At 53.2% G+C, this 22,079-nt stretch overlaps 1 protein-coding gene and 1 long non-coding RNA gene across 2 annotated transcripts; one reads left to right on the forward strand and one right to left on the reverse strand.

The window, feature by feature from the left end:
* Positions 1 to 2,252: 2,252 nt before the first annotated feature.
* On the reverse strand, positions 2,253 to 16,893 carry SEC61A1 (SEC61 translocon subunit alpha 1). Its single transcript, XM_032458800.1, has 12 exons — positions 16,734 to 16,893; positions 16,518 to 16,585; positions 13,934 to 13,999; positions 13,529 to 13,607; positions 12,431 to 12,562; positions 10,582 to 10,691; positions 10,173 to 10,326; positions 7,675 to 7,835; positions 6,399 to 6,596; positions 5,935 to 6,126; positions 5,481 to 5,557; positions 2,253 to 4,230 (listed from the first exon to the last, which is right to left on the reverse strand). The coding sequence occupies exons 1-12, from the start codon at positions 16,738 to 16,740 to the stop codon at positions 4,044 to 4,046; spliced, it is 1,431 nt and encodes a 476-aa protein (XP_032314691.1). The 5' UTR covers positions 16,741 to 16,893; the 3' UTR covers positions 2,253 to 4,043.
* A 17-nt stretch (positions 16,894 to 16,910) lies between these two features.
* Positions 16,911 to 19,889, forward strand: LOC116657201. Its single transcript, XR_004312227.1, has 2 exons — positions 16,911 to 17,336; positions 17,754 to 19,889. It is a non-coding gene; the product is annotated as an uncharacterized LOC116657201 (long non-coding RNA).
* The last annotated feature ends 2,190 nt before the right edge of the window (positions 19,890 to 22,079 follow it).

The following is a 22,079-nucleotide window of genomic DNA, read 5'->3' on the forward strand; positions in this document are numbered from 1 at the left end:
GCATTTATTAGGAAATATTTCAAACGTAAGGAAAGGTTCAAGGCCACACAGGCTCTGGAGTGGAGGTGTGGGCTGTTTCCTGTGCCCACCACTTAGCAGCACGCCGAGCGAAGAAGGCAGACACAGAAAGACAAACACCCTGTGGTCCCACTTGCATGTGGAATCTAAAACCTAAAAAACAAGTTCATATATCCAGGAGCAGACTGGGTGTTGCCAGAGGCAGGGCTGGGGCTGGGTGAAACGTTACAAAGTTAGTAAGTTCTGGGGACATAGTGTAGAGCACGGTGATGATAGTAACACTGCATTGCATATTCGGAAGGTGCTAAAACAGATCGTAAAGGTTTTCATCACAAGGGAAAAAGTGTGTAACTGTGTGGTGATGTATGTTAGCTAACAAGGCTTATTGTGGTGATCGTTTCATAATACATACAAATATCGAGGCATGTTCTACACCTGAAACTAATACAGTGTTATGGGGGGGTGTTCATAGGCTCTGTTCACTCACTTATTTAGCTGAAATATAGTCGGTTTACAATATTGTGTTAATTTCTGGTGTGCAGCGTGGTGATTCAGTTATACACACACTTATGCATTCCGTTTCATGTCCTTTTTCATTATAGGCTATTACAAGATATTGAATATAGTTCTCTGTGCTGTACAGTAGGACCTTGCTGTTTACCTGTTTTATACCTAGTAGTTAGTATCTGCAAATCCCAAACTCCCAATTTATCCCTCCCCATCCCCTTTCCCTTGGTAACCATGTTTGTTTTCTATGTCTGTGACTGTTTTTGAAACTAATACAGTGTTACATGTCAATCACATCTCAATTTAAAAAAGGGAAAACAGTTGCAGGCGTCCTGTGAACCGCCGCTGGGCTTCCTGCCCTTGGTCCACCTCATCCCGTCTTCTCGTGCATCTGTTTCACGCACGGTGCCGACATCTGTGCACCTCCCCCCTCGGTACTCCAGCGCTATCTGGAGCTCGATTTGTTTTTTCAAAGGTCAAATTTACACACAGTGAATGGCGCTAATCCTCAGTGGACAGACAGCTCCACGAGTTTTGACAAACGAAGCCCAACTCCTGGTCAAGGGCGTTTCTAGCACGCTGACCCGAGGCGCCACGTTCAGGGTTCTCCCACCAGACCCGCCTTCCCTGCCCTGCGGCCTCTCAGGGTGGGCACATCTCTTCTGCAGCTGGCTCTTTCAGCCCCTTGGACAGCCAGGTCCAAGCCCCGAGACTGGTGCGGCCGCGTGGGCAGTCAGTTCTTGGTGATGCGGGGCCGCTGTCTGTTCATCCACCTCCCTGTATGGGGCTCGGTGAGGCGGGGTCCTGTCTTACTTCTCGTGGTAGACAGCCCAGAGTGGGACTGCTGGGCGTAGGGTAGGTGTTTAGTTTTGCAAGAAGTTGCTAGGCCTTTCCCTGATGTAGTCTTCTTCCCCCCCGCCATCCCAACCCTATCTTTAAACACGGACAGCAGAGCGACTGCTCTGCTCACCGCTCCCCCGCGGCGGCACATCTCGGAGGTTCTTCTACCTCAGTGCACGAGGGCTGTCCTGCTGGTTCCTTTCCATAGGAGGGAGGAGCTGTAATTTATCCAGTGCCCTCCGATGGGCTTTTAGGTGTTTCTCTCCTTTCTGAGCTGGGCTTCACAGGATGGACAGGAGTTTGTCAGGCGGACAGACAGAAGGGAACTGGGGCAAGGCCCGAGGCTTGGCAGACGCTGCAGAACCTCGACTTTGGGGACGAGAGCTCTGAGGATGGACACAGCTCCTGCCCTGTTGACCCAGGGGCTCGGTCATGTGCGCTGAATGGAAGGAACGGGTGAGGGGGAGGTGTGCTGGCCGCAGGCTCAGGGCAGGGTGACGGCGAGTCCCAGGGCCCCAGCGCCGGGGGTTAGGTAAGTGGGGGAGGGCACTGCCTGGGCCCCTGGGACTCGAGAACCAGGCACTGGTGGGCACGGAAGTTTGTGCTGCGGCTCCTACAGCCCCTTGGATGGTGTCACGTGCCCAGCCCCTGGCCCTCGTGTCAGGAAGCCATCCCCCTCCCTGGGCCGCGGGCTGGCCCCTCGGGTGCAGATGGGAAGCTCACCCACTTCCCCACCACTCACAAACTCCCTGCATCAAGGGGGGCCCCGGGCAGAGCCAGGGCCCAAGCCTCCCACACCCTGAAGGCACCGCGCCCCAGCCCACGCCCTCCTCTCACTGGCATTCTCGGCAACACAAGAAACTGAAAACCCAGAGACCACCACCAAGCAGCTTGTAAAAAGTTGGCTTTATTTCTCTTATTCACCTTATCTCAGTTTTGCCGCTTTGGCGTCCACAGTGACAGTCCCCTGGAAGTTGCAGCCAGCCCCCGCCCACCGTGACCAGTCACCGTGGAGCAGGGCCCGGGCCACGCAGTGTCGGAGGCTGCAGCAGGGCTGCGGGGCGCCTCCCGCGGGGCCTGCGGTCCTGGGGTTGGCGGCGCTGCCAGCCCAAGGCCGTCACGGGGTCCCCACGGCGGGCGAGCAGACTGTGGGGGCTGGTGTCAGGTCTCCACTCAGGACTGGGTCGGACAAGGCCACGTGTGGTATGGTGGGTGCCCGGGCCTGGGGTCCACGGGCCTTCCTGGCTCTGCAGCTGACTCGCGGGTAGTGTCAGGCAAGGTTGCGTTGTGTCCCTCGTCAGGGTCCCCTGGCTGGCACGGCCAGCGAGGTCTCCTCGGAGCCCCTCCAGACTCGGGCAGGTGCCACGCTTGCCACCTCTCCTGGCTCTGTGCTTCGAAAGCCACTGTGTACCTGCTGCTGGTGGGGTATCTCCACAGGGCTGCACGAGCCCCTGGACTTCCCGTCCTGGACCTGGGGTGTCCTCCAGTGAGAACCCCTCAGGCTGCGGCGCCCGGCTCTGTCCTTGCTGCCGGTCCCCAAGACGGGACTCCCCAGAGGCTTTAGAAAGGGTTCTGATTTCTAAGACTTAGGTCACCTGTTATTGTGAACAGTACTTATTTTAGACATAACTCTGAGTCTTTTTATAACAAACCTTGGAGAAACTTGATTTCACCGTGGGTCTGGGCCTGTGCCCTCCTCTCTGCTGGGCGGTCCTGGCGAAAGCAGAGGATGGAGGCCTTGTGCCATTTACTTTACTTGCATTTGGTCCTAAGCACATTTTAAAAGTTCTAAACATTCGACTGGGAAGTCTTCAGCCTAGCAGGTAGCATCTGAGGCCAGCCACGGAGCCTCCCCTCAGCAGGGCAAGCAGGAGGGGAACCAGCACGGGAAGCAGGCCCAGTGAGAGCCAGAACCACCGGACAGGCGGCTCCTCCGGGGTCCTCCGCACAGCGTCCGAGCCCTCAGCGAGGCGGGCGTGACACCGCAAAGCCGCGGCACTGCGGGCAGAGGACACGCGCTGCATGGGCACAGAGCCGGCAGGGCCGGGCCGCCGCGCTGCTTTTCGGCCCCAGAGCCCGACTGGACAGCCAACGGGCACAGGCAGAAAAACCGAGGGCCCAAGAGTATCATCTGGAAATTCGTCCCTCTCTTTTGGAAGAAGCGCTATCCTGAAAAATTAGTTTTATAGGGGAAAACAACCATGTCTTTCAAAAAAAGTCTTAAGCCGGATGTTCCCGCCCTGGTTTGAAGGGGACGCACTGGCGAATCGCCCACTCGCCCCAGAAAACACGATCTGCTTGCCTCTCACCCTCCTGCCACACGAGCCGCAGACCGTTCAACAATGTTTGTGCTTCTAACCAACAGGACAGTCCCCCGGGGAAACGGCTGAGACCACTGCAGTAGCCGACAGCACTGAGAAGGTGCAAAGGTCAAAACAGAACTTACACGGACCCGGGGAGCCACCCCCGTCCCCACCTCTGGCAGTCAGCGGAGGAAGACCTCTCTTCTACAGTCCGGATGCCAATGCCAGAATAAAAAGCAAAATTTCAAACTGGAAAGTTTCTAGCACTTTAGGAAGTGGAATGAAAGGATCAAATGCGTCAGGAAACCAAGTCCTCACGCCGCAGCAGTGCTCTGCGCCGAGGCTTCGCCGTGCCTGCCGCTCCGGGAGCCAGGCTCAGAACAGGAGGGCCCCCATGCTGCCGACTTCGCTCTGCTCCTTGACAAAGATCTCGAAGTACTGGTAGATGATCGTGACCGCCAGCAGGATCCCCGTGCCAGACCCGATGGCGCCCAGGAAGTCTGCCAGGACGGAGAGGGCCCCGATGCACAGCCCGCCGAAGGCTGCGGCCGTGGGGATGTACCTGGGGAGTGGGAGACGGTCAGCCACGCGCCGCCACGCAGGCCCCTCCAGCCCGGCCGCCTGACCCAGGCCACAGGAAGGGCCAGGCAGCCAGCCCCGCTCACCTCGATTTAGAACCCAACTCCACGTCCCCCATGAAGTTTGACCCACTCGCACATCCTAATGTTCTGGACTAGGACTTGCTGTCCAGGAAGTGGCCACACAAGTCACACGTGGCTACTGAAACGGGACCAGTCTGATTAGAGACGCTGAAAGTGCCACCCGGGATTCTGAAGAAGATGAGTTACGACCTTTTTTATGTTAACTACAACTCAAACGACATTCTGGACCTACGGGGCTAAATTAAATGCATCATACAAGGTAACAGACAGAACGTTTTACTAGTTGTAGGTCTGTATTTTTACCTTTCAAATGTGGCTGCCAGGAAACTTAATTAAAATTTAATACGCAGTTTGCACTGTATTTCTAGTGAACGGCATTATAAATCGAGAGGCTTCAGAGAATTCCTAAGAGAATGAACAAAGCTGCCCAGCTCTGACAGGGATAGATAACGATTTGGAATTCCTGTGGCTGAGGTCCCCAGGACAGGCTTGGTCCTGATTACAAAATCTGACCCTGTAAACAGCTTTACAGGGAACCAGTCACATTCGTTCCTTTCTGTGTCACCTGCAACCACTTCCCAGTGACCACAGAAGTAGTGAGTGGTTGGCATAAAAGTCTAAGACCCTGTGGCCAACTCTGCTGACCAAGAGGCAGCCCTGCTGTGAGGGAGAGGCGTCCCCTCCCCTGCCCCTATGGTTGCCCTACGCTGGAGGCCTTTCCCGTGTCCCCAAGTTACTGCCATATGTGGCCCCACCACCTCTGCCCAGATGCACAGTGTCCAGCCACCTCCCCACCCCAACTGACTGGTCTCAGCCTCCAGCACTGACCTCCTAACAGGACCTCGAGCGCCAACCCCTCCCTGCAGTCTCTGCCGCCCTCTCTGGCTTCACCTGCTGGACACCAACCTGTGAAGAAGCCTGACCCTCCACCCCCCTCCCAGAGTGCCCTGCGGAACCCTGCCCACAGAGCACAGCGAGGTCCAGCGTCCCACAGCACCGTCCAGCCACGTGCTTCAGTCTCCCTCCTGGTGAGAGGCCAGGTGTGCTGACTTGATTCTCTAGTGTCCAGCACTTAGCAAGCTCACAGAAATCTAAAGACCCAGGGACCTTTCCTGCCCTGGGACCCCCAGCCCCCAGGGCCAGCACCCACCGGTTGAGTTCATGGACCATGGACGTCTCTCGGTGGCCCCGCATCACCATCTGCTGCTCCTTCAGCTGCTTCGCAACCTGCGAGATGCCCACCAAGGGGACAACATTCAGATTCAGACGTGAAGTCAAAGGCCGGGTGGGTGGTTCACGGGTCACCACTCACTCACAGACCACCCCCCCGCCCCCTCACGGCACTTGCACAGGTAACTCTAAAACCGCCACCAAGAACTCAGGTGAGGTCTAGTTTCAGTGTGGCTGCGGCCTCCCAGGCAGGCACTGACTTACTCATCCCAGCTCCACCTCTGGCCACCAACCCTCCGGAACTGGCCCTGACCGGGATGGAGAGCTGCGTGCGTTCACAGAGGACGCGGTGAGCAGAGGCCCCCCACCAGTCAGCGGCCAGAACTATGGCTCCGGCTTTAACTTCCTCCCCAGAAACTGTAGTTCACACTCACATCCTTGGCAGAGGAGCCCGAGACCTCGATCCACGTTTTGGAGAAGAAGGCGCAAGAACCCAGCATGAACACGATGTACACCACGGCGTGGACGGGGTCTTCCAAGACGGAGCCGAAAGACTCCGGAGGGGACAGGTAATAGCAGAGGCCACCGACCGGATAAGCACGCGCTGGGCCCCCGGAGGAAGTGTCCTGGAAGAGGTCGCAGAAAGCCTGTGAGTGTCCTCTCCCACCCGAGCGTCAGACAAGGCCAGCTCCGAGCCATGAGAAAGAACAGTTTTGCTCAGGTGCCCACAAGGCAGTTTTCTGACTGAAAAGGAACTTTAACGTGCATTTGTAATTAAGAGTGCCTTCGAGTTGGTCACGAGCAGGACACACAGGGGCCCAGCAGCGCCACCTGCCACAGCCCACACGGCCAGGGGCCCAGCACTTCACGGATGGGGCCCTGAGGCCACTGTACTTACAGACCAGGTGCCCAGCAGGCTGACCAGAAGGTTGCCACTGAAGCGGGCGGACAGCATCTGGGAGATGACGTACAGGTTGGACACCAGGGCGGACTGCAGGATGATAGGGATGTTGGACGTGTAGAAGAGCTTGATGGGGTAGGTGTTGTACTGGCCTCGGTAGCGGGCCGACTTGATGGGCAGGTCCACGCGGAAGCCCTGAGAACCAGACAGCCAACAGCCTCACTGCCTCGTCCCCGCCATGCCGGGTTCCAGGGCTCCCAGGCCACTGCACCGGGGGCACTCGGGCAGAAGGCACCCAAGCACAGCACACGAACGATTCCATTTGTCAAGAAACAAAGTCCACCACGTTTCAGCCACACCTAGGTGGGACAAAGTCCTACCAGTGGTTCTCTGGGGTCTCCCCAGCCTTCAGGCAGCCCCTAGCGAGGCCGCCCGCCGCCCGCGCAGCTCGGCCCCTCCGGGATGCTCGCCCTCGCTCCAGGGAAGCCACGCTTTCCGGCTTCTCCACGAACACAGCCTCTCCCTCTGAGACTCTTGGAGACTGAAGGGCTTCCTTCATATGTATACACTTTGCAAAATCCCAGTGCCAAGAGCAGAGTTCAGAATATAGAAGGTTTAAAATAAAACCTTAACAACCCGACCACAAGTACCTGCCAAGCCCCCCAAGAGTTAGCTTGTTATGAACCAGGCAACTGACTACCAGTCTTGGCTGAAGGAACAGATGTGTCTGGTCCTCGGAAAAAGCACGTGGAGGCACAGGCACCTTTGCATGAGCAGTAAGCTGCCTTCTCAACGCTCTCCCTTCTTCTCGGTAACTGTCAGAGTACAGAGCGGCTGATGAGAAACACAGAGATTTACCCAACTGCGGGAAAGCCATGGGCCACTCAGGTCTCTTATTCGGCAGCGAGTGGCCCAGACTCACAGCGTGGAAGGTAAGAGCTGTCTAAAGGAAGGCCTCCCCAGATGAGGACGTGCCCACACGCACCCAAACTCTGGGTCAAAAGTGACAGGGTTTCACAGTCTGATTACTGTTCACTTCTCTGAACTAAGACCTTGGAAAAACGCTGACAGGCCCAAACAGAAGGAACGTGGTTTCAGAAACGTCAGCTCTGCCAGCTCAGGCAGGTGCCCGGGACTCCGCGGGACCCACATGTCCAGAAAGTGCGCCTCACCATGTCAGCAGGGCTGGGTGGCTCACAGCAGCCCTGGGGGAGCGGGGAGCGGGGCGCTCGCCAGGCACGCTGACACTCAGACACGCTGGGTCTGAACGCACCTGGAAGTAGATGACCACTGCGAAGACAAAGATGGTGGCGATCAGATTCATGAGGTTGGGGAGATTCTGGCGGTAGAATGCCTCTCGCAGGGCTCGGACCTTGTCAGTGCGTGTGGCCAGCAGGTGGAACAGGGCGATGATGGCACCTTCAAACTCCATCCCTGTTACGGGTAAGGGAACAAGCAGCTCAATGTGGCGCTAAGCTTCTCAGTGGCCAAATTAGAGAGAAACACAGAATTGGTTCTGTGACTCACAGGTCCTCCCCCTGTCAACACAGGGGTAGCGGAGTCTTCTCAACCCTCGTTTCTGTTTCTTCTCTAGATTTCAACCCACAGAAATGGGCTACTCTACCTTTTTGAATTAACTGACCTCATTTCTTTGGCTTATGAGTCAGAGGCCACCAGGTGTGTGGACAGTCAACTGCAACGCTGTTACCAGCAAGTCTGCTGAGCTCCAGCGGAAGGACCCGTCCCCGTCCCCAGGGACTTCTGAGCAGCTTGGGGTGCAGGCTGCCCCGACAAGGCGGCCCAGGCTCTCTGCTCACACTGAAAGCCAGGCCGAAAGCACAACAGGGGCACCACACAGTCCATCCCAATCAGAGTTCATACCCTCCCACAAAGCGGGGCCCAGAGAGGCGGGCCCAGCAGCAGAGCCAGGAAGCAGAGGTTCCCCCAGTGGAATGTTCCCCCGGATAGTCGCAGGGACCCCTCCCCGTTCCAGGATTGCTCCTCTGGGGCAAAGCCTTCCTTGATCATCCAGAGGAAGCCCCCACCTTCCTCTGCTGTGTTTTCTCCTCAGTACCGGTGGTGACACCTGAGGCACACGGACACTCGGTTCATGGTATCCCAGTACCGAGAACAGCATGGGGCCCTGGACAGGCGCCCAGTGAGTGTCAGCTGAGTGACGGGCGGGGCCGGGACAAGCTCCGGTTCTCTTCGCTGGGATTCCCGCCGCCTGTTCCCTCATGCGCAGGGTGGTGAGGGGCTCGGCCACAGCCATGCTGCCCTCCCAGCCCTGCAACCTTCATGACCTCTGCCCTTCCCCAGGGTCATCCTCGTGACCCCACTCTTCTCCCTTTCCCTTCACTCCCCAGTGAGTGTGGCTCAGGTCGTGGATCACGCCCGCACACGGGGGGCTGTGGACGCGCCTTCCTGGCTGCCCCCCTCCAGCCGGGTCCAGACGCTGCCACTGACCTTGAGACGCCCACGGAAACAAGCCCACCTTTGCCCCCAATTTCCCATCACCCTTGTCCCGTCTGGTGTCCTTTTCTCCCAATGCCCTCGCTCAGCGCTTCCCTGCTGACGGGCGGGAGACCCAGCAGCTCCCTAGATGCACACTCTGCCTGCCCTCTGTCCACCCGGGGGAGTCCCTCACTCTGGGCCCATCGCCCCCGCCAATGGCTGCTGAGCCTTTACCAAGTGTCCCCCCTCCTACCCTGGGATCACCTCCTCGTCTCAGGACACACTGCTGCCATCCCTTCAGCCTCTAACCTTTTCTGACCCAGCTCTGAAAACACTGCCTTTGGCCCCCCTGTTTCTCCCAGTTTGCCTCAGATGTCCTCAGCTCCAGCCAGTGCGCAGGGAGGAGCCGTCCGGTCGTGCCCGCTCTTCTGAGGGCCTCCAGTGCTTCCTACCTCAAGCCACACTCTTCTCCCTGCAATGTGTTGGCACAAGTGGCCGTCCCTGTCTGGGGACCTGTTTCGGGTCTGTCTGGTGAGATTACGGGCTCTCTGGAGGCCAGGGACTCTGTCTCCACCCTTCCATTAAAACAAAACAGTCAAATGTGCATAGATACATATGTCTCACGTACTCTTCTAAACGAACAACATACCGAATGATGAAAATAGCTGATTTCTCCTTCCTGATAATCGTACTTGAGTGTGTAGAAACTTTTATGAAAAACACCCTCCAACGACATCCCCTTGGCACTCCCCGCCCGGAACACAGGGCGCCAGCACTGGCCACGCCCCTGCCGCGCGCCCCGCAGCACACAGCCCCGCGTCCTCGCTTGTCTCGCCCCAGCACTCAGGGCACAGCCGGGGCTGGACCCAGTGCGTGAGCACCCACGTCCCTGCCTTGTACAAAGTTGCCCCTGGCAACCAAGTTGCTGGTTCAGTGACTTCATTTTCAGAAACTTACTCACTGAGAGCAACTGGCAAAGTATGTACAGATGAGCAAACGAGGATAACAAAGACTGGAAACACTCCAGACGTCCGTCACAAGACTTAAGAGAACATGCTTGACCCCTGCAGCACCATCTGCCCTGTGCTCAGAAAAATGAGGCGGGATAATGTATTCTGGCCAGTGAATGCCCACGACACTCTGGACATGACAAATGCCAGCTGTGTGTTGTCATGAGCATAAGCCTGTGTTTTAAAAACCACTGCAGACGCACCAGAGAAGTCAGAAGAGATGTAGCTAAACTGATCATTCTTCCTCGGAGTGGGCCACCGCTGGCACTCCTCACAGAACCCGCGCCCGGGGGCCTGGGGCCCTCACCTCGGCCGGTGTTGACGGTGGTGGGGCTGAACGCCTTCCACACGATGGTCTCGCAGATGTTGGTGGCGATGAAGAGGGAGATCCCGGAGCCCAGGCCGTAGCCCTTCTGCAGGAGCTCGTCCAGAAGCAGGACGATGAGGCCAGCGACGAAGAGCTGTGGACACGGACAAACGCACGTAAGCAGCCGGGCGGGCGGCCGGCCTGCCTCCTCAGGGGGGCGGCTTCTCTGCAGGGGGCGAGCGCCGAGGGCTCCGTGGACGCTGCCCGGCGGCCGAGGCTCCTTCCCTTCTGAGTTCAGAAGGGCAGGCACGGGGCTCCGGCTTCTTCTCGGTGGTTTTTTATGCTCGATTCAGCTCTATCACCCAGGGAGTGTGGCCGTGAGGGCTCCCAGAAGGGCCGGCACACATACCTGTATGGTGATCAGCAGGCAGATGCCAGCGCCCATCTCGGAGGGGTCTCCGTACATGCCCGTCATCACGTACACGATGGACTGGCCGATGGTAATGATCATGCCGAACACTACAGGCCAGAAGAAACCAGGTCTCAGGCGGGCTCCCCTCTCCCGCCCCAGGGCCGCGAGCAGAGCTGCCAACACCCACCCGGGTGGGCAGCCCCGGAGGAGACGGAGACTGTCGGGCCCGCCTCCGAGGAGCCGTCCAGGAACACCAGCACATGTAACTCAGACACTTCCAACTAAAGCACGGAGCTCTTTAATTCCACCTTCTCCCAAATTCCTTTCCTCTCTGTGACGGGAGGAGGACACGAGCTGAAACGTGGTTCTCACAACAGGTGCTCAAGACGACACTCAGGCACACGCCGGTGACAGCCCCACACGCAGGCGGGTTCCGGGGGAACCAATCGCCTGGGCCGCCCAGCAGGCTCGTGCTCCAGGTCCGAGCCCAGGGCACAGCACGCCAGCTCTGGGATGAAGTGCCCCCTTCCCAGTTTCTATTCAACATGCTTTTTAAAGGAGGACCCCACAATGCCACCAGTCCGGCCGGCACACTCCCTCCGCCACACGGCGCTCTTGGCCCAGTGGAGGCTCCCCTTGTGTGCCGGGCCTGTCTCCCGCATCATGCATTACACTCCACCCCGGCGTGTGATGGAACCACGTTTTACTGATTACATGTTACTAGACGGATCTCTGAGTGTGGGTTAGGCTTCAATTTCAGCTTCTCTGCTTAGTTTGCCAAAAAAATAAAATTTTACTCCTGAGTGTTTCCCAAATATAGTCCCTGTTTGATATCTTAAAAAGCACTCAATTACACTGAATCCTTTTTTTTTTTTCCAATGGAGGTCCTGGGGATTGAACCCAGGACCTCATGCGTGCTATGCGTGCCCTCTACCACTGAGCTATGCCCACGCCAAGACTGAATTCTTAAGGCAAAAAAATTCAAAAAATTGTCCAAGACCAAAGAGGAAACAGCTGATCTGTGCTTTTGAAAATAATGCATGTATATATTTTAAAATCCTGACTTGTGTCTGAAACTGACACGTTTAAATTAGATTCGTCTTACTTGCTCAACTCTTTAACCTACTGACTTACGATCTGTGAAGGGCACTGCCGTGGAAGAACACAGCTGGGTAGGGGACTATAACCCCCATTTCCTAATTACTGTACGTCAGTCACACTCAGAGGCTGAACTTGGTGAACGCTGACGACTGGTCATCACTGCTACGAGTGCCACTTGCTATTTACTGTTGGGCAAATACCACTGTTGTCCCCACTTTTACAGGTGTACAAACTGGGACGTGAAAGCTGTCTGCTTTGTCCCAAGGTCACAGAGCTGAGTGGAGGGGATCACCTTTCCCTAAGCCAAATCCTAAACTCCCAGAAAAAAAAAAAAAAAAAAAAAAAAAGCCTTGTCAAATACCTGCCACGTGCCAGGCACTGACTGGTACTTGACACACATCATTCAGCTGAACTGAAGGAGCCACAGCTCCCCCGAAGTGGTAAGGAAACTGGCAGTGGAGGGCACCGCCTCAGAGCCCTGCCCCTTCCCGTGGACACGTGGCCTTGGGGCGCCGACCCCCCCCCCCCGCCCAGCATGCCCCAAGTGCTCTAACACAGTCCACAGGGTACCTGCAGGGCTGTGGGCCCAGGCGGGGACATCACAGCAAACAAAAAACCACCACCTCCTCCCAAAACCACCAACCCCCCAAAAAAAACAGAAAAAAACTTTGTATGCCCTAAACTTTGTCGCAAATTCAAATTCTCAACTACAGGCACCTGAACATTACTTAAAAGTCCCACTTACACTTCTGGGCTCCGTTGAAGAGGGCTCGGTCTTTTGGAGTGTCGCCAACTTCAATTATTTTGGCACCAGCCAAGAGCTGCATGATGAGGCCGGAGGTGACGATGGGGGAGATGCCCAGCTCCATCAGTGTGCCTTAGGGAAGAGGGAGGCACAATGCAGTCAGCAGTAGCTCGGAGGAGCCAAACACGGTTCAGAACATGAGTGAGCAAAACCGGGCTGTGTCCCCCGACACAAACCCGGTGCGTTTCGGTCTGCCAGCAGTATTCAATTCAGGGAAGAACCCCCAAAAGCCACAATAAGAGGGTAAATCAATTCACTCTGCTCAATTTCCAGGTAACATCTTATTCTGTTTAGGAAGTCACATGGCGTTTACACTGATCGCGGCATTTAAATTCACCATAGACAGATTCATTCTGGTTGTACAGAGATAAGAAACGTCCATCTCTTCATCAGTTAATAAAAAAGGATAACATTCAAATAATTTCCAGAGTCTGGAAAAGAGGCCTGCACTATTGTATCTAGTTGTGAATAAACCCCTACCTTACATTATGCTAAAATGAGCTGTACTTCCAACTGTTCTGAACTTAATTTGAACCATATTTTAAAAGTGAGTTAATCGAAAGCAGTATCAGTGCAAATGCTAAAACCCACCCTCGAAAGGCACCCGGTCGGAGTATTCAAAACGCCGTTACATGTTTATTATTCTGGACATACATATGTAACCTGTACTATGAAAAAGATGCGGCTGAGAAACAAATTACATATTCTAAAGAATGTTATCGAAACAGGAGAAAGGTAGGTAAAAATGTCATTTCAGTTGTTTAAAAAGCATTCTAGTCTTCCCACGCTTCTTAGAATTCTCCATGGTGCAGACATACCTTGTTGTTACAGGTTTCGTACTGCGTTCAGACGTGATTCCAAAGGTGCCACGTGCCTGGGTGCTGAATCCAGCACTTCCTAAGGCTGCTTTTTAGCACAGCGCACCAACGTTCTTTCCCAACCCTCTGAACGCCACCTAAAGCTGAATGAAGCCTCTGATTTCACTGAAGGAGCCTGTCAAGCCCACACTGTACAGAGAGGTACAGAGGCCCGCCATACCTCTGTTGGAGGCGAGGATCACTCTCATCCAGTAGAAAGGGTCGGCTGAGTCTGAAGACATGATGCCAAACAGGGGGATCTGGAAACAAGCAGAGAGGAGTTGGTGCCCTGGCCCCCAGCCCACGCGGCCCCCAGCCCACGCGCCCCCAGCCCACGCGGCCCCCAGCCCACGCGGCCCCCGCCCACGCGGCCCCCAGCCCACGCGGCCCCCAGCCCACGCGCCCCCAGCCCACGCGGCCCCCCGCCCACGCGGCCCCCGCCCACGCGCCCCCAGCCCACGCGGCCCCCAGCCCACGCGCCCCCAGCCCACGCGCCCCCCGCCCACGCGCCCCCCGCCCACGCGGCCCCCAGCCCACGCGGCCCCCCCCCCCGCCCCCGGTACTGGAGCCCAAAAGCCGTGCTCACCTGGCAGCACACCAAGAAGATGAAGAGGGTGATGGCAGTCCATAGCACTTTCTCCTTAAACTGAATCTGCAGTCGGAGAGAAGGAATCAAGGCAGCAAGTGGCCTCCACAAGCACATGGACAGAAATGGACTCAGATCAAACCCCTTTCTCTGCTCATCGGAGAAGCAAGCCTTGAACACTCCGAACCATGTACCAAACGCAAACACCAAAGTGTAAGTACACGAACTGCATGCTTTCTACATACAAGGCACATGTGCAGAACCTTCACATGTGTCGTCGCGTTTAGTCATCACACCATGTTAACAGTATTATTATTTTGCAACAAGAAAACTGAATCTTGAAAAGGCTAAGTAATTTGTCCCAAACCCCATGGCTGTAGTGGGTTTGAGTCCAAAGCCTATGCTCTGAACCATCAGTGTGGACAGTTTAGGATCAGACCCAAGATCAAGAACGTTGCAATAGCAAAGAATTCCCAAATCAGGCAAGCCCTCACAACATATGAGCAACCACGTTTCATTTGAAAGGGTTTTGCAATTGACAGACTCTTGTATTGAACTAATTTGTAATTGTGATTGTTTCTTAGTGTATTTTTCATGAATAAAAAAATACTGGAGGAGGGAGAGCTGTACGTTCAGCCTACTCACTACCAGCAGCATCTGTTTAAGACTTCTCACATCCCGTCTGGTATGTAAGCAGGACACTGACTACACAGAATCATTCTACAAATGACTAACCAGCATCATTACAGAAGCTGAGACCCCTGCCCAAGGCCCGCGTGGGGCTGCACAGTAGAGCGGGCACCCTTCTGGGTCCTCTGCTCTAAAAGCTAAGTGTCTTCACCAGCACCTGCTGTCTGCACAGCAAGGAGGGGCCTCAGGGGGCTTAACAAGAACGGGTTAAGTACTGTGTGGACCGAGGATCGCAACATGGAAGTACCTTGTGAGCGACAGTACTAAGTGAACAAAATAGTATTCTTAAAAAATACTCTTTCAAGCTGAAGTTTAAGTGAGTGTGGAGTCGGGGTCCTGGCTCTCTGGTCAGCCTGGGGCTGCAGTCCTCCATGTCTGCCTCCCTGGACAGGCCTTGACAAGACAACCACACAGGCAACGGGGATTCGATATTCAGATACTCCATGTGAAGGTGGGGTGAACTCAAGAACTCTTCCTCTTGAGAATGCTCCCCTTCCCCCACCTGTCATCTTCCCCCACCAAGAAATCAGGAGGCCGTGGGAAGGCAACACCGCTTCAGGCTGACCAGTAACATAACAAGCTTGTATTGAAGTGACTCTTTAAGGGAAAAAAGAGTGGACAATTTTTACAAACCTCCTCGTTTTTTAATAACCAAGTCTCTCATGGATGCAGCCAGATTCAACAGCAAAACATCAAAATCTGTTTATCCAAGTCTTGTCCACCTGAGGCTTCTCAGCAGCCCCCAACCCACCCTTGACTCCTAGCTACTCCCTCTTCTCCCTCTGCTGCAAAAGCCTCTCAGCCCCTCCGCTTTCCTACGCCACCTCCACAGCAAACTTCTAATCTGCCTGGCTCCTGCCGCTCCCCCCGCACCTTTCTGTTTTGTCAATACCAAACCACATCTAACACTCCCTCCCATCAGGCTTCTTTGCCTCAGCACACTCTCTGTTCCTTATGCCTAGAATTCCTTTCACTTTCTGCACGGTAATTTCTGTTCTTCCTTCACAGCTGCCATCAGACACCAAGTCTTCCAGGGGCAATCCCTTCCAGAGCCATTGCTGTACCCTGCACATACTTCCACTGCTTCATCCACTGCAGTTACAAGGCCAAGGTCACACCAGGGACTGTGTGAAGGATAGGACCCTAGCAAACCTGCCTCTAGAGCCATGCTCTTTCTTCTGTGCTGGAGACACGCACGCACACACACACACACACACACAGATCTCTGCATATTAGCTCATCAAAGGCAGCACATATGTGGGGCACGTGAAAAAAATGTGAAGACGGAAACCTGTTACTCTTAACTGTCTTTAAGAACCCAGTGAAAGTTGTCCTCGTTGCTTAGTATCTTTCCTTACACTGGCAACACTCACTGTCTTGGTCTGTAGCTGTGCAGCAGCGAACATTCTGATAAACCTTCACCCTACCTCTACGTTCCTATCTTCCCGTGTTCTAATGGGCCTGCTGTAAAAGCAGGGTTCGCAAATGCCCTTATTCTCAGTAAGTGACAGTCCACGGAAAGGTACAGACTCAATGTACAGACGAAAAGGGACAGGTCTGGGCTCCTTGCGGCAGCGGGATACAAAGAGCATCTCCTAGAAGACCCGCCACCTGCTCCTGTTGGGGCTGAAGAAGGACAGGCAGCTCCATCGGAGTTCCCTGAGGCTCCCGAGGCCTCGCGCCCTCCCGGCCGGCATCCACTACGCGTGGCAGGGCACACCCGAGGCTCTGCGCACCGGCGGACGCTCACAAACGGCGCTCCAAAGCAAGCACGACGGTTCGGTGAGATCCCCGCAGAGCGGGCCACGCCGACACTCGCGGGGGAGGGGCGTCCACTCGGCTGCCGGGCCGTTTTCAACGGGCGCAGGGCTTCACCCAGCCCTCCTGAACTCACCTTCCGCTCCGGCTTCTGGATTTCGGGCAGGATCACACAGAAGGGCTTGATGACTTCCAGGAACTTGACTTGGAGGAGAGAGACAAAAGGAGAGCGAGTTAGGGCTGCAGGACCCCGCGCCGCCCCGGGAAGCCGTCCGCCCGGTCGAGGTGGGGCAGGGGCGCGGGCCGGCCGGCCGGGTGGGCTTCCCGGCCGGGGCTGCCCCGAGGGACTCACTGGCCATGGCGGCGGCTGCTCAGCTCCGGGTCGGGCTCCGGGTCGGACTCGGGGTCGCGCTCCGGCTCCGCTGCGGTCCGACTGCGCCGACGCTGCCAGCCCGGCCTGCTCCGGAGCGCCGCGCCTCGCCAAGAGACACGTCAGTCCTAGCGCCGCCGCCGGCCGCTTCCGCTTCCGCTTCCTGCCACGCGCTGCGGCCGCGCGCCGCCTGCGCCGAGACCACAACTCCCGGCGTGCCGCGGGGCCCCGAGGCCTGTCGGGAGGAGGGGCGGGGCGGGCGCGGAGCACGCCGGGGCGGGGGTGTGCGGCTGCGCAGACTGCGCCGCGAGTGCGCGGGGCGCCGGGTCTCTTCCGTGCCCTTCACCAGCGGAAGCTCGCCGCGCTAGTCTAGCCTGTGAGCTCCTTCCGGCGGGCGGATCCCGGCACCACCTGGGGGTCCGGGGCGCGGCCTCGGGGCCGACGGACGCGGCTTCGTGGGGTGGTGGAGCGGACCCGGGCGGTCGTGGTCGGCAGGCTCCGGAAGGGCTGGGCGCCGGGGAGTCCAGGGAGGCCTCCCGGAGGAGTCGTGGTCCTGGCGAGAAGTGATGGAGGAGGGGCCCAGGGGTAGGAGGCCTTGGAGAGCACGGCTCGCCGTGTGGCTGCCCGAGTCCTCTGGGGAGAGGGGGCCTGTCGGGCTGGAGCCGAGGCTGTGTGAGGGGACGGTGGGATCTAATGTTCTTGGGGCCAGGGCGTGGCGCCAGGGGTGCTAGACCGGCAGTTTGCAATTTATTTTCGAGGCATCTGTACGCAAGGGTGGCTTGTGAAACGCAGTCTAAGGGAAAGAGACTTCGTGTGTCAGCGTCTACAAGGGGAGGTGGCGGAGGGTTCCTGGAGCGCAGTCCGGACCTGGACCAGTAGACGTTGGAAATGCAGATGTGGCAGGATGCTTTCTGCAGCGTTAATTTACGGGTTGCTATTTTCAGTTTTTCCCTCCCCTCCCATTTCTATCATGTAGCCAGGATTTGTAAATTTTTGCCTCAGGAATTTTCGTAGGACGGGAAGCCTTTTTCGAAAACCTAACCCGTGTATGGAGAATTCAAAAGACTGCAGGAGGCGGGCAGGAACTCCAGTGAAGTGACCCGGGTGTGACATCACTTGGTATCCATCCTTCACCCAGAAAAAGTAAGCCCGACTGCTCTACATGCAACCTCATTTTCCCATCCAGGACCCTTTGATGATTTCTTCTGGAGCTTTGGCCAGAAGCTAAAACTGGCAGCTCCTGGACTAATACATTCAGCAGGCAGATCAGAGCTGATATTTACCTCATACGCACCCCGCACCATACTGATGGTGAAAAATACTGAAATACTTCATGGTAAATAGTATCATAGAAATTGTTGTGCTCTACACTGGAATTTGACACAACATTGTAAAATGACTGTTACTCAATAAGAAAAGTTTCAAAAAAAATTGTACAGTTACAGTTAGCTAATATAAAATTTAATGTAAACTCATAGGTTTGTTCTGACAGTTTTAGAACATTAGTGCCATAGAAAATGGGCCTCCTGTTGAGGAACATTCATGTCACAGTCTGACCTGTGTCACTGAAGGGACTGGGGCTAAGTTGCATGTAACAACTTGCTTGTAATAACAAAACACTACTTGCTTTAGGAGAATCACTAGCTTAAAATAGTTTCATTGTTAGCTCACTGTAATTCTTTTGAAAATAGTAGGTGTGCAGGGTATTTGTATTTTATACACTTAAGATTTTAATGTAAATATTGAAAACAAATACTTAAAGAGACAAAATCTTGATACATCTTTAATACTTGTAAGTATAATAAATGTGAATCTTAATCTGCAGAAGAACAAAGAAGGAATTATAAGAGTAGTGAGTCCCAGCCTGGAACTTGTTTTGATACTGTGCAAGAATCCGCACAAAATAAAACTTGTATTAAATGCATTTTATTACATAAAATCTGTAGTTCTGGAACGAAAAATTTCTTGATTTATTTTTCAAACAGGAATTTGAGTTATTGCTAATGACAAATTTTGCCTGCAAATAGTGCTCAAAAGTTATGTTAAAAGATCAAAGTGTTAAACATGTAAATTTCATCAGGATGCTGTTAAAAAATTGTGGTTGTGGTTCAAGTGAGAAAAGTTGTGATCATCGATGAGGAAGGAACTTAAAACATTTTCATATATTAAACATCTGAAAACTTAAAACTCCCCCAAATGTCATCAAAGTGAAGATAAAGCAATGAAAAGATATAGAGGGTACTGTCGGCAGTTTTAGCACTATATCATTAAATATAATTGAGCATTTCGGTGATTTACTAAAATGTCTAAAGGAATAATACTGATATGGAAATGGGTGCTGTGGAACCCACTTTTTATGAAACAGATGCACCTAATGAAAAAGACAACTTTTTCAAGAAAATAATGCAGTGCATTTTCAATCATCAAAGAAGCTTCATTTGTCTGACATAAAAGTAAATGTTTTGTTTGTTTAAATACAAGTGTTTTTAAAGCTTGCTGAAAGTACAAATTTCAACATTTGAAAAAGGCTCTTGTTGATCTTATGGCACTGGGAGCTGCACTTAATACAATGTATTGAACTTTGTTGGTGGGGAAAAATAGATATGTATTTTATTGGAAAATGTTTTATAAAAATGTCATAGGAATATTTTACAATTTAAAAAAGATTGGATTTTGTACCAAAAGTGCCAGTATAATGCTAGAAGGAGTCTGGAGTTTCAGCCAAAAGTTTAGAAAAAACAATTTTGGGTATTTTAATTTGTCACTAAGTGATCAAATTAATTCTGGATACAGCAATACAAGATTTAAGTTAAGCAATTTTAATATTTTTAGTATTAAATATTTAATATTTTTCTCAATAAATTGTATTTACTACCATGCATCAAATAAATATCAGAAAGAACTGCAAATGAAGTAGTGAGCTCTGAGCCCTGCTGGTTAGCCGGACGTGCTAGAGCTGCAGAAGTGACTGGAAATGGGCAGCTCCTGCATGTTCTCTGTGCTGGGACTGAGGTGCGGGTCCTGCGTGTTTTCTGCTGGGCCTGAGGTGTGGTACCTGCCTGTTCTCTTGTGCGGTAGCTATCCATTTAAAAAATGTCCTTAAGAGCATTGGCATTAAAAGATTTTTTAATGGAAAAAGCTTTATGAGAAAAATGTGTTACTTCTTAGAGCCGGCATTATTTCAGTGGACTATGAAATGATTGACCATATGCAAGTTGTTATAGTGTGTTCCGGTTGCTACAGCAGAACACAGACTAGGTGATTGACCAAAACAGAAATTTCTTTCTCAGAGTTCTGGGGGCAAGAAGTCTGAGATCAGGGTGCCAGGGTGGTTGGGTTCTGGTGAGAGCCCTCTCCCGGCTTGCAGACTGCCAACTTCTTGAATCCTTACTTTGCAGCGAGCTCTCTTGTGACTAATCCCTATGACCTCTGCCCTTATGACCTCATCAAGCCCTAATACCTCCCAAAGGCCCTGCCTCCTAAAACCACCACACTGGGGAAAGGGTAAGGCTTTAACATGAATTTTGGAGAGACACATTCAGTGTGGAACATAAACAAGGAAACTTTGAAACAGTAAATATGAAAAAAAAATAGGTACACTGAAACAAAGTGAAATATCAATTCCAAGAGAAAAACTATTGGATTGTCTAATCAATAATATAAAAAGGGTTTTTGATGAAAAAATGAATAATGAACACTTCAGTTCTTTCAATTTGTTGAATCCTGAGAGGTGGCTAACTGGTCTGTGAAGCTCCATGGGTTGAAATTGAACACAATAGTGAATTAAGCCAACTGTTTAAAAGTTACTTCAAGAAGTGATTTTTGTGACTTGGAACCAGAGACCAAGCGTCACTGTTTTTCACTGTTGCATGTTTATGCACATGAAGTACATTCTTACTGTATTATCTTCCCTCATAAGGCAGGAAACGTGGATGTGTGTAACGTATGAGTTTTACATCTTCCTGTGGGGCTCACAAATGCAGATGCTCTCTGGGGCCAGGGAGGTAACGTAAATGAGCAAGGGAAGCTGGATATTCATCACGGAAGGGTGAGGACCACGGCAAACTGAATCTCAAGAGTCAGGCCTCACTCGCCCCCGTCTACTGCCAGGTGGGAAGGTAGACCCAGACTTCCAGATTTTGCTAAAGAGACCTGGCATTGTGTTGAGGTTTCCAGGCTGTGTCTTCTCTGGACAGCCCCACCTGGAGAGTGGGAGTGAACCCTGACCACCAAATGTGCCCATGCTCCCGCAAGCCTGTGGTCCTGAAATGTCTTCTCCAGCCACAGTACCCGCTGGGCACAGAGTGAGGCAGGGGTGGCTCAGATTTCAGCCAGGCTTTGAGTTTCACAGCAGGTAGGTAGGAGAGGGTGGACGGGAGCAGACGGGAGCCAGTGATGTTTTCTTACTTGTAGGTAGATGGGGCTTCCTCAGGAGTCTGAACAAACAGAAGCCACTTTTTCTGATTACAAAATGATTCAGTTAGAAGATACATGAACGTACCAACAGGTGATTGAAAGTTTGTAGTCTCACGTCTGGAGAGAATTTAGTGTTGATGGTTTCCTTTGTCTTTGTTCCTTACCTACTTTTAACATAGTTGTGACCACATGTTTTGTATATTGCTTTTATATTGTAACTTAAATCATTTTTAATTTTCACGTTTTAAGTATTCTAAATATGGTTATATCATGTTATTTTCCTCCTGTCACTAACATTTTTTTTTCCACAAACTCATTTTAATATTATATCCATGGGTGGTACATCCAGGGAGGCACCACGGTTTTACATAACGATTTCCCCAAAGTTAGGGGTTTAGATTGGTCGCTGGTTTTTTCCTGTTGTAAATCATGCTGGGATGAATACCTTGATGACCAAAATGACATAGCCTATTACTTCTTCAGGATAGAATTCCCAAAGTGGGAATTTCTGGGTAAGTCAAAAGCAATAAACACGTTTAAAGTTCTCTGTGTGTATCGCCACGTTTGTCTGAAGGTGGACTGTACCTGTTTTGACTCTTAACAAGTGGTACCCTGCAGACTGTATTTTAAACTCGAAAGGCCCAGGTCCTCAGCTAGGTTGAAAGACAGCATCTTCCTATGCAGGCTGCCCAGGCCTAAAGAACAGCGCCTGGACCTTCTGGAATGTTCCTCACCCTCCTCCAGCCGTCCTCATGCCGGGGGTCTGTGGTTTTCTACAGGATGGTGGGCATCCCTGCATGGCCAGGCAGTGTCCTTCCCAACTGATGGCAGCACAGAAGCCCTCACTGTTAGCATCGCTGACCCTTTGGAGCCCGTCCCCAACAAGGGTCCTCCTGCTGCGACCCTCGAGCC

This window comes from Camelus ferus, chromosome 17 (genome assembly GCF_009834535.1).
Source record: "Camelus ferus isolate YT-003-E chromosome 17, BCGSAC_Cfer_1.0, whole genome shotgun sequence".
Lineage (NCBI taxonomy): Eukaryota > Metazoa > Chordata > Mammalia > Artiodactyla > Camelidae > Camelus > Camelus ferus.